Here is an 11,728-nt window from a genome sequence, read left to right on the forward strand (position 1 = left end):
AGGGAGAGCATGCAGAGCCCATCTAGATACAGGGGAGACTTGGATATGCTGTGCTGAGGGAGGCCAGGCCTGAGGGCCCAGAGAGTTTCCTATGCTGTGTTCAAACACTCGATAAACCCTTCGGTTTTATGCTGGCTGAGTGTCACTGCAGTCTAGAGAACAGGGTTGCATTATTCCCTTTGGGAGTGGAGGCCCTGGGGGTCCAGAGCGAGTGGACTCCCTGAGGGGGCCCAGGGCAAGAAACAGGTGTGCTAAGGCTCAGAGAGGTATGGCTCCAGGAGGTGGAGGGACTTAACCAGTCATGAGCTTCCAAAATATTAACAACCGGTTCCCTCCCCTGCCCCCCGGGACTCCTGCCCCATCCAACCCCCCATGTTCCTTGACACCCCCCAGGACTCCTGCCCCATCCACCCCGCTTCGCTGTCCCCTGACTGCCCCCTGCCACCCCATCCAACCCCTCCTCTCATTCCTGATGCCCCCCGGGACCCCTGCCCCATCCAAACACCCCTTCTCACTGTCCCCTGTCTGCCCCTGGAACCCCTATCCCTGACTGCCCCCGACTGCCCCATCCAACCCCTGCTCCTTCCTGACTGCCACCCCAGGACTCTTGCCCCATTTCAATCCCCCTGTTTCCTGCCCTCTGGCTGCCCCAACCCTAATCCACCCCCCCCGAACTCCCCTGCCCTCTATCCAACACCCCCTCTCTGCTCCCTTACTGCGTGGCTTGGAGGTGGGGGCCAGACTGGGGGCGCTGGGCCAGGGCCCCACTGCTCGGCCGGGGCTGTAGCCGCGCTGCCTGGCTGGAGTCGGGGCCATGCAAGAGCCATGCCGCCTGACCGGAGTTGGAGTTGGGGCCGGGGCTGTACCGCAGGGCCAAGGCCAGGCCAGAGCTGAGCCGGGCCAGGCCACGTGGCGCCTGGAGCCCCCACCCCAGCTCACCTGTGGGAAGCCGCTGCTTCCTTCTCAGCCCTCCCAGGCTTCCTGCGTGAACAGGAGAAGGGGGAGGGAGCATTCAGGGGAGGGGGTGGAGGCGGAGCGAGGTGAGCTGGGGGAAGGGAAGGCTGGAGCTTTTGTTAAATTTAAAAGCTCTTTTAGAACCAGTTCCCTCATGGGAACCAGCTCCAGCTCACCTCTGGGCTTAACCCCTGCGATAGAGTGGACCCCTGAGAAAGGCTGTCCCACTCAAGGGGGTTCCCCTACGGACCGCATGGGGCCAAGAGTGGGCATGATCTGTGAGTCCGTGACAGTGACCCCTTGCACAAAGCAAGCCTCTGAGTGTGACCCCCCTTATTAATTCAAAACACAATTCTTGTATTTAACCTGATTTTAAATGCTTAATTTATTCTTTCATCTATTCTTTAAAATGAATTTACCTTTTCTCGCTACTTTTATATTAAGCCTAAAACACACTTTAATTGAATTATTGTTATAAGCAGAAAATATTTTTTTAATAGTTACTGTTTAATACTGGGGTGGAAGACATCTGTCAATATCACTTTTCACAGCAGACTTTGTGCTCCATTGCTACCCTCACTTTTGCACTGCTGCTGCCTGCAGAGCTAGGTGGGCTTGTGACCCCCCATGTAACTGGGGACAGTAACCCGCAGTCTGAGAACTCCTGGTCTGCTCCCTTCCCCCTCTGGCTTGATCCCGTTCCCGTTCCCCGGGGGCACGTGCTCTCCTGGAGCTGGATCGGCCCCTTCTGAGGGGAGCCAGAGCCAGGGGGTGTCAGTGAGGCCAGCAGCGCTGGGAGCCACTGACGCAGGGGTGCAGAGATGGGCTGAGGAGGGGCCGCTTGTGCAGAGTCACTTCCCTGCCCGCCCCCAGCGCTCCCTCCCCGCGCTCTCTCTCCATTCCCTGGGGGGCCCGGCTCAGCAGAGCCCGGGGCTGTCCTGGGGGGCGAGTCCCAGCCACTGCAGGCAGCCCAGCGAGCGCTGCAGCCCGGGTGGGGTTTGCAGGGCACAGGAAGGGGCTGGAGCAGTGGGTGCTGGGAGGAAGGAGGCAGGAGCTGGGAGAACAAAGAACCGAGAGCATCAGACCCTGGGCAGCTCCTGAGAGACCAGACGCTGCTGCCCCCGTTGTGACCTGGGAGCTTAGCAGCTGCTGCTCCTCCAGCGGGGTCTGTGCTGGGGAGAAACCGTCATTAATCCCTCCGTGCCCGTCCGGGGGGGGACCTTCTCTGGCTAGAAACCGCCCTGGACTCTGTTGATTGCAACTCCTGAACTGAGACTCCAGGTGACTGAGACCTTGGGGCTGGGCAGGTAACTGACTCTGCACAGTGCCCGCCCCCATCTCTGCTCCCCGGGTGTGCGGTGCCCAGAGCTGCTGCCATCATTAAGGCCAGAACAGATCCTTCTATCAGCGAGTCTGACCTGCTCCCACTGGTTCTCTGTTGTGTCCAGTAACTTGTGTGGCTAAAGCAGGTCTTCCTGACTGGTACCCCCTTCCCCGCACGTGCAGAACGGGGACAGCCACGGGTGACAGAAAGCCCCCAAGAATGGGATGGTGACCACATATCCCATCCAGGCAGGTAGGGTGCTAGGAAAGAGGAGGAAGAGATGGAAGAGGGTGTGAGGAGAAGATAGAAGGTGGGGGCAGATTTCTGGCTCTCTGACCCACCCAGGCACACTCACTGCAGCATCTCTGCACAAGGTCACTTTCCTGTGAACAAGGTGAGGAGCAGAGAGAGGAAAAACCTCTCCCTGTTCCCCCTGCTGCAGGAGTGAGCTGCCCTGGGAACAGTGGCAGGGGAAATCCCCCCAAAGAGGCTCCTTTGGTTCTGGTCTTTTCCAATGTTTAATTCACACTCTGTTCCTGTGAGGGTTTGAAAATGTCTTGGTGGGTTTAGCCCTGGTTGCTGGGGGACAGGGGCAAGGTCTGTGCTGCATTATGGGGACTGAGCATGTTCACAGCATGGCAGAATCTGCAATCTCTGCCTGCAGGGAAAGAGCCTGGCGGAATGAACTAAAGCCAGTTCTGAAACCTCCACAGCTGCCCTTCTCGCCCTGCCAGGCTGCAGAATGATGCATCTCGCTACAGCTTATCCCGTCCCCCCAACGGACAGGGAAGAGAAATGGCGGCAGTGGAACCAGCTCAGGTAGGGGTTATTGGGGGGTTGCTGGTTGGTTCCTGCTGGAGGGAGAGGGGCAGTAAATACTGAAGAGGTGGCAACTTCTGGGGAGATAGCTCTTGAGGGAGCAGGAAATACTCTGGGTGAGAAAAAGGAGGGGGACATAGTGTGACAAACCTGCTGGGACTTGTTTAACGTGGGCCTAGATCCTCAAAACAAATGCTTGGGTGTTGGGACAGAAAATTCCCTAATTTGTGAAACAGGAAACAGACAAAGCAACCCTCTGGGCAGGGCTGGGAAAACTGACCAGACTTCCAGTGCTGAACCCTCAACCTCCTAGCCAGAGGGTGGTGTGACATGGAAAGATGTAGGAAGGCATAGGGAAGATATCCCAGCCCCTCACATCTAGCTGCTGGCAGTGGAGACGGTGTTGGGATTCCTACCATAGGACTCTGCATGGACCCTACTGGGGGCTCCATCTCCTGTATCAACCTCTGCTAGTATGTGTGAAATGGATCAGCTGGGAGACACAAGGGGCTCACTCTTTCTCCCCTCACCCAGATGCCTCCTGGCTGCTCTCAACAGTATGGGGATAGGACTCTGCTGACTATCTCTGTCTCAGAGTATCCATTTGATTGGCTCATTTCCCCCCATGAATAGTGGGGCTGTGACTGGGGCAGCAGGTTCTAAGTGGGGAACTCTTGCTCTTTCAGGGGCTGGTGACCTTCGAGGAGGTGGCTGTGTATTTCACCAAGGGGGAATGGGCTCTGCTGGACCCCGCTCAGAGAGTCCTCTACAGAGATGTCATGCAGGAGAACTATGAGAATGTGACCTCGCTGGGTAAGGATTCCCATCCTCTCAGTTCTTAGAAGAGGAAATGCAGAGTTAAGGTTCACGCCACCCAACAATGCCACCTCTACTCTGCCCTGTTTCAACAACATCCTGACGTGCGAATGATACACACACTAGCCCTCTCCCCTCCCCTGTTACAGAACGCTCTGGGAACAGAGCAGTACAGCAGAAAGTCTAACAACTTCTCTTTGCTAAGATAATATTCAGGCTCATCTCTGTCATAGCAAACAGAAGCTTCCTCCCGCTGGCCTGCTCTCCAGTACTGAACCTCCTGCACACAGATCATCTGAGACTTGCAAAGTGTTACCACCCCTTTGCCCTCAACCTGAGTTTTCCTCTTGAGTCACTGCCTTCACTTACCCCTCACTAAGCCTCACAGATCACTTGAACATATACCACCAGAGTGCTGACAATCCCCATGGCAAGAACACACCCTTGGACACCTTTGCTGACAAAGCCTACAACACTCAGCACGGAAATGAGGCAGAATTGGCCCCCCAAGTTTCACATGCGCCTCTCTGTATAGCACAGTCACAGCTCTGCCCAACTGCTCCAACCAATCCCTCCATCATCCAGTTACAGCTGCAGCTGGCACAGTGCACACAGCTGGTCGGCATGCCGATAAATGTTGGGATTCCCATCTGTGAACACAACACAAACAATGGCACATTCTCTTAGTCTTTCCTTGTATGGATTATAGGTTCATAGATTTTAAGGCCAGATGTGACTATTAGGTCATCTACTCTGACGTCCTTTATAACACAGACCATAGAATTCATCCCATTACTGCTCCATTGAGCTGAATACCTGAGTTCCTGTGGCAGTTTGTTAACCTTTGCACTGCCCACACAGAACCAATATCAGTGGTTCTTGCCAGCTGCAAGGTTAAGGGTTGGGGGAAAGTTAACATTGCATTGGAGGGGTGGCGTTTACATTAACTTCTCATTTCCTGGTTTGCAGAGGTTTAAGTTTAGTCACTGTCTATACAGTGCAAGGCAGGAGGCAGCACTGGGCAACCTTAACTCTGCATTAATGTAGCTTATGAGCATTTAGTTTTCTGTTTTAAAAAAATAGATGTTTTTGCCACTATAGCTGTGTCTATAATTGAGCTTTTGCCAGCAGAGCTATGTTGGATGGTGTGTGTGTGTGCGCATGTGTGTGTGCACTTTTTCACAGCATTAAACAACAGCGCTGGACTGGCAAAGCTTTTAAGAGCTACCTAAGACCTACCTAATTAGTTCCTCGACAGACACCTGACGTGCCATCTTTAGATTAACTAATATGTGTGTACCTGGTCTGTGGGATCCTAGTAAAACATTAGGCACCCTGTGCCCTCTGCCAGGTGGCATCAAGAGGTCCATGATGAGTCACATCCTCCTCCTTCTCCAATCACTGCATTAGAGTGTCCTTAGAATGATCTGGCTCACCCCCATTGCAACCTTCTGTTTGGGTTCCACCGGGCTCTGTCCTTGGTCCCCTTCTTTTCTTCCTCTGCACCTTATTTCTGGGTAATCTCATCTGCACACATACATTCAACTACCATCTCTGTGCTCCTAACTCACAGTCTACCTCTCTGTTCCTGATCTGTCTTCTTCTGTCCCAACTGAAATCTCAGCCTATCTCTCTCTCTCATCTCCAAATTGATGTCTAGCCATCAGCTAAAGAGCAATAGCTGAAACAAAGCTCTTAATATTTTCCCCAAACCCTCCCCCCACCTTCTTTCTCTACCACCGCAAACAGCACCATTGTCCTGCCTGTCATTCAGGCCCATAACGGTGCAATACCTTTGTCCCGGAGCTCCCTCTGGGGCCTCCTATCCAGGCTGTGCCTACACCTTGCATTTTCTTTTTCCGTAACTTCCCTAACATCTGGCCTTTCCTATCCATCTGTGCAACTAGAGCTCTTTTCATCCTTTCCTGTGTCAGTTACCCAACATCCTTTTTACTGACCTCACCTTACGTATCTCCATTCAGAAGGAAAAAGCTACCTCCTGGTCCTCAAACATGACCTAGGAGGGAAGTCTGAAAGACCTGGGCATGTTTAGTCTTGAGAAAAGAGTGAGGGGGGACCTGAGAACACTCTTCAAATATGTCAAGGGTTGTTATAAGAGGACGGTGATTAACTGTTCGTCATGTCCACTGAAGGTAGGAGGAGAAGTAATTGGCTTGATCTGCTGCAAGGGAGGTTGAGGGTGGCTAATACAAAAAACTTTCCAGCTATAAGGATAGGGAAGTACTGGAATAGATTACAAAGAGAGGTTGTGGAATCCTTGTCACAGGAGGGTTTTAAGAACAGGTCAGACAAACTTATGGCATACTTATACCTGATCCTGCCACAGGGCTATGGGAATTGAGTAGATGGCCTCTTGAGGTCCCTTCCAGCCCTATATTTTAAGATTTTACGATTCATTGCCTTAGCCCTTCGCTTTGATCACATCTCCCGGTGGAGAATGCGGACCATTTTTGTGGATCAGCTGCGGGTATAAATTTTGTACCTAGAGCCCTGCAAATCTGCAGATATCCATGGACCATTTTTGTGGATCGCAGATTGGATGCGGATACAAATTTTGTATCCATGCAGGGTTCTCCCTGTCTTACTTCTATCTATACCTACAACTTAAATCTATTTAGTACACATTGATTACATTTGAAATAACATATGAGATGACCATAAGAATGATGAATGAATGATAAAAGGAACTAATTGGCTCCATGAACCACGGAGACGCTTCCTTTTCCATCCTCTCCTACAAGAGCTGCAATCTCTTCCCTGCATGCTCTTTGGATCTTCAAAACTGTCCCTCCTGAAGTCATATGGCCTGATTCTTACTTTTCACATTCTCCTTTGGCAGAAGAATTTGTCTGTGATTCCTGAACTACACCATCTAATTTGCCAGCTTTCCTCACACACAGTGTTTTTTATACTCCCTCCCTTTACACCTGACTCACTAAAGTCCCTAATGCTGCAGTATGTGCTTTCCTGACATCTAATGCTGCTCAGATCCTGCATTCAGTGATAGCCTTGCCCTTCCTGTTCCTTACTCCACTGAACCCCACCAGCCCATGCTTACTGTTCCCAGCTTCCCCAGGCCTCTCATTGTCTCTCGATCTCCCTGTCAGCAAGAAGCAGTGCCAGGGAGACTTGCCCTCTGTCTGGAGTCTTCACTTTCTGGGACATGCAGTTCCATTCTCTGTGTTTTAGGAGCCTCTTTGATAATGAGTGTCTGGCTGTGTGTGTTCCCTGCAAAGGTGTGAATAGTTAAATCCCTCATAAGCAGAGTGTTCTGCACCTTTGAGCACCTGGGGAGCTGGCCCTGCGATTTTATTGGTTTAAAATGGACTGGGGTTAAATTAATAGAATTTTTTTTTTATGACAAATGGCCTATGAATTCACCTGATCTCACTTGTTTTCTTTCCCTTGAGCAGGGTTTCCAGTTTCCAAATCCTATGTGATCTCCCAGCTGGAAGGAGGGGAAGAGCCGTGGATCCTGGATCTCCAGGGTTCAGAGGAAAGTGAGATCTTGAGAAGTCCCTGCACAGGTGAGGAAACATTAAACCAACCCAGACACTGTAAGTGCCTGAGAGAAACAGCTGAGATTCCCCACAAAGACTTTGTGAGCTTAGGATAGTCCCCAGCAGATCTCACTCCTGGCTTCCTACAGATTATGATTGACATCTTGGCTGGAGCTCCCTCCCTTCCTACTGAGTGTTTGGATGGGATGTGGACAGGGCTGGCCTTGGGAAAATGGCACCCTGGGCAAACTTGCATTTTGGTGCCCCTGTCCCCCATGGGCATGGCACCCCCCCATTCCCTCTGTCCCCCATGGGCTCCCCAGGCTCCCCACCCTCCCTTCCCCCCTTGCCCCTGCACTGTGCCCCCTTCTTTCCAAATTCCTGCTCCCCCTCCTGCAACCCTTCACTCCTAACTTCTGCCCCCTCCTGCCTCTCCCCTTCTGCCCCTCCCAACACCTGCCCCCTCCTGTGCCCCTAATCCCTGAACTGTGCCCCCTTCACTCGTACCCTCTGCACCTCCCTCCTGCACCCTGAACCCCTGCATGGTGTATACCCCCTGAACCCCAACCCCTGCCCCCCGCACCTCAACTCCTGCCCCTTTCTGAGCCCCTAACCCTTGCATCCTCCTGCACCCAAGTGGGAAATCTGACCTGGATACACAAAGCAGCTGGCATTGCTGCTCGCTCCCCCACTGGACTGCCGCTCCTCCGCCCAGAACAGCCCTGAGGGGCTGGGAGAGGGGAGCAAGGAGCAACATCAGGGCTTCCTGCATCCAGGTCACTTTCCCTGTGGGCTGAGTAAGGGGAGGGCAGGAGAGCAGCAGCTCCTGATGCCTCAGCAGATCCCCGGTGGGGAAGTGACCTGGATGCAGGGAGCCCTGGTGTGTGTGTTGGGGGGACTGTGTGGGTGTGTTGAGGGGACTGTGTGAAGGAGTGTGTTGTTGAGGGGAGGAGGTGAAGGACTGTGTGTGTGTGTGTGTGTGTGTGTGTGTGTGTGTGTTGGGGGGACTGTGTGAAGGAGTGTGTGTGTATGCCTGAGTGAGTGAGTGTGTTGTCTCTTTAAGGAAGCACTGAGGGTCAGGAGCCTGAACTAGGCTTGTTCAGACACAAGCAGCTGCCAGCAGTTCTGGCCCCAGAGAGGCAGCAGCACACACAGATTCCCCCTGTCCCGTTACCCCAGTGTAGTGGAAATCAGGTACATGGGTGGGGGGAAGGAGGAAACCCCACCATCAATCAGCACCTCCGCCCCGCAGAGCAGTCAGGAGGATGCCCCCAGTCGAGAGTGGCCAGGGGCGACTCCAAGGATGAATGGAGGGTGGTGGGGACAGGAACAGCAGCAGCTGCACATGTGGAGCAGGGCGGAGGAGGGGCCCCTCTGCTCTGGAGCAGTCACCTGGCTCCGACATCTGGTCGTCCAACGGCCCCCTGCAGCTCGGGTCTCTCCCCCACCCCCATGCTGCTGCTCGTCTGCCTCCCATGCAGCCTTCATCAGCTCAGTGAGCCTCTTGGCAGCAGGTCAGGTTGGAATCCAAACCCTGTGACTGGCACCCCCTTGGGTGGGGCACCCATATGGCCCACCCTAAAGGCCGTTCCTGGATGTGGAGCAGAATTGATCCCCTCCGCTCTCCCCTATGGGGAAGAGTTTGGGGGAATTCAATCCGTGATGTTTATTTTCTGTCTCCCCAGCACTTACTTGGGTTTGCTCTCTGCCTTTCCATCCCTAATTCTGAGATTTCTCTTCTATTCTAGCAGGTGATGGGGTGGTGAGGGAGAACGAGGAGCAGAATCCTCACCAGGAAGATGTGGTGCTAGTAGAACCACATGGGGCATTACTGTGAAGATCCAAAGGGAATGTGTCCAGGCACCATGAGCTGGGAAAAGCTGGTGAAAGTTACCACAGACCAGAGAGAGAGCAGGGAAACCACTCAGAGGAGATCCGAAGAAGTGGGCAGTAGCCCATGAAAGCTTATGCTCTAATAAATTTGTTAGTCTCTAAGGTGCCACAAGTACTCCTGTTCTTTTTGCGGATACAGACTAACACGGCTGCTACTCTGAAACCTGTCAGAGGAGAGAGCGGATGAACCCATGAATTGTCAGGAAACTCAAAAGGACCTCAAGGAAAGTACATCCCAGGAGAAAATCCTCAGGGAAAAGAGAGAGAATATATGCAGTGAGTGTGGGAAAAACTTCAATTACCACTCAGCCCTTATTTGACATGAGATAATCCATACAAAAGAGAGACCGTATGAATGCTGTGAGTGTGAGAAAAGCTTCAATCATACCTCAGCCCTTATTAGACATCAGTGAATACACAGAGGAGACAGACCCTATGAATTCTGGGAGTGCGGGAAAAGCTTCACTCAGAGCTCAGACCTTTCTACCCATCAGAGAATCCATACGGGGGAGAGACCCTATGAATGCGGTGAGTGCAGGAAAAGCTTCAATTACCGCTCAGCCCTTCTCTCTCATCAGAGAATCCACACAGGAGAGCGACCCTACGAATGCTGTGAGTGCGGGAAAAGCTTCACTCAGAGATCAGCCCTTATCTCTCATCAGAGAATCCACACGGGAGAGCGACCTTATGAATGCTGCGAGTGTGGGAAAAGCTTCACTCGAAGCTCAAACCTTACTACACATCAGAGGATCCACACAGGAGAGAGACCCTACGAATGCAGTGAGTGCGGGAAAAGTTTCACTGACATCTCCTCCCTTATCTCTCATCAGAGAGTCCACATGGGAGAGAAATCCTTCGAATGCTGTGAGTGTGGGAAAAGCTTCTCTCAGAGCTCAACCCATATTACACATCACAGAATCCACACAGGACAGAGACCCTATGAATGCTGCGAGTGTGGGAAAAGCTTCACTCAGAGCTCAGGCCTTATGTAGCATCAAAGAATCCATAGAGGAGATAAACTTCATAAAAACCTTCTCTAGAGCTGTTAGAAGATTTTTTTTCTTTAATTCTTTTGACAGTTCCCAGGTAGTGACCATTAAGATGTTTGCATCTTTTGCACACTGTAGTCCCTCAGCTCCCACACATAAGTTGCCCACTTTTGAAGCCTGCCCTTCTTTGGGGTGGATCCTGTGGTCCTTTCTATCAACTCCATTGTCCTGCGAGTCATGGGAGTCTGTGTCCTTTCTACCAGGAATGTCCATCACCCCTGATGGGGGAGATAGGGGGTGTCTTCAACCACCTACATTGAGGTAAAATCTACCTGGGCGTCATCACTGTGGTTTCCATGGAGTTAGCTAGCTTGAGTTTGCTTTCCTGATGTAAAATGACAGCTATTCTTGCAGTAAAGACATGGGCCATGGATAATGGGTAGGGTTATCTAGCACATTTCCTCCTGATCTGAGCTAAACACCATCACATTTCCTTGTCTAAACAGACCTGGAGATTCACATTTATACTCTTCCTCCAGTGCAAAGTTATTGTTCAAGTCTGAGGACAAATTGTCTCATTCCCAGTTCTCACATTACCCTGGATCGTGTGGAACAGCAGTTATTTTGTTGACTATTTTTCTCATTTAAAATATATTTAAATGTAATGAAGAGCTGGAGCAATGTCAGGGAAATAAGTGTCATTTCAGGCTCTGTGACACTGCAAGGAGGTGGGAAGACTCAGAGATTCCCTCCTTCTCCATCACCCCAGAACTGTTACCTTGTGTCTGAGCCATGCAGAGTTCACCCCTTCATATTTCTTCACTTCCCAAAGTGTCCGGTGAGGTCGTGTTCTTGGCCATCCATGCTTGGGAATGGTGTGTGGATGTCTTTGCAGATACTTTAAGGCTCCCTCCGTATGTTCTGGGGATAGTTGCTCACCTGCAGTGGAACGTTCCTGAAATTTTTGACAGGTTTCAGAGTAGCAGCCGTGTTAGTCTGTATCCGCAAAAAGAAGAACAGGAGTACTTGTGGCACCTTAGACACTAACAAATTTATTAGAGCATAAGCTTTCGTGGACTACAGCCCACTTCTTCGGATGCATATAGAATGGAACATATATTGAGGAGATATATGTGTGTATATATATGTGTGTATATATATATATATCCTCAATATATGTTCCATTCTATATGCATCCGAAGAAGTGGGCTGTAGTCCACGAAAGCTTATGCTCTAATAAATTTGTTAGTCTCTAAGGTGCCACAAGTACTCCTGTTCTTCTTGTTCCTGAAATTGGCCCCCATCACCCTGTGGTACATTGATCTCCATGCGGACAGGGCCAAAGGGAGGGCTTGCTGCTCTGGCCACTTTGGCTGTGAGGGAGGCCACTGCTGTGGCTTAAACCATCCTGT

General features: G+C 51.6%; 2 protein-coding genes across 2 annotated transcripts; both read left to right on the forward strand.

Annotated features, from left to right (window-relative positions):
- Positions 1-3,073: 3,073 nt before the first annotated feature.
- Positions 3,074-9,381, forward strand: LOC117869926 (zinc finger protein 620-like). The gene is made up of 4 exons (XM_034757024.1): positions 3,074-3,097; positions 3,784-3,910; positions 7,348-7,461; positions 9,183-9,381. Exons 1-4 carry the CDS (start codon positions 3,074-3,076, stop codon positions 9,269-9,271), a joined length of 354 nt encoding a protein of 117 aa, XP_034612915.1. The 3' UTR covers positions 9,272-9,381.
- An 80-nt stretch (positions 9,382-9,461) lies between these two features.
- Positions 9,462-11,297, forward strand: LOC117870057 (zinc finger protein 154-like). The gene is given in 1 exon segment (XM_034757265.1): positions 9,462-11,297. A coding segment is annotated over 1 exon segment (801 nt). The 5' UTR covers positions 9,462-9,518; the 3' UTR covers positions 10,320-11,297.
- The last annotated feature ends 431 nt before the right edge of the window (positions 11,298-11,728 follow it).

Source organism: Trachemys scripta, chromosome 25 (assembly GCF_013100865.1).
Source record: "Trachemys scripta elegans isolate TJP31775 chromosome 25, CAS_Tse_1.0, whole genome shotgun sequence".
NCBI lineage: Eukaryota > Metazoa > Chordata > Testudines > Emydidae > Trachemys > Trachemys scripta.

Coding starts and splice junctions, on each gene's coding strand:
- LOC117869926 (XM_034757024.1), top strand. CDS start 3,074: ATGGCGGCAGTGGAACCAGCTCAG. Junction 3,098..3,783: donor CGGCAGTGGAACCAGCTCAG/GTAGGGGTTATT, acceptor TTGCTCTTTCAG/GGGCTGGTGACCTTCGAGGA. Junction 7,462..9,182: donor CTTGAGAAGTCCCTGCACAG/GTGAGGAAACAT, acceptor CTTCTATTCTAG/CAGGTGATGGGGTGGTGAGG.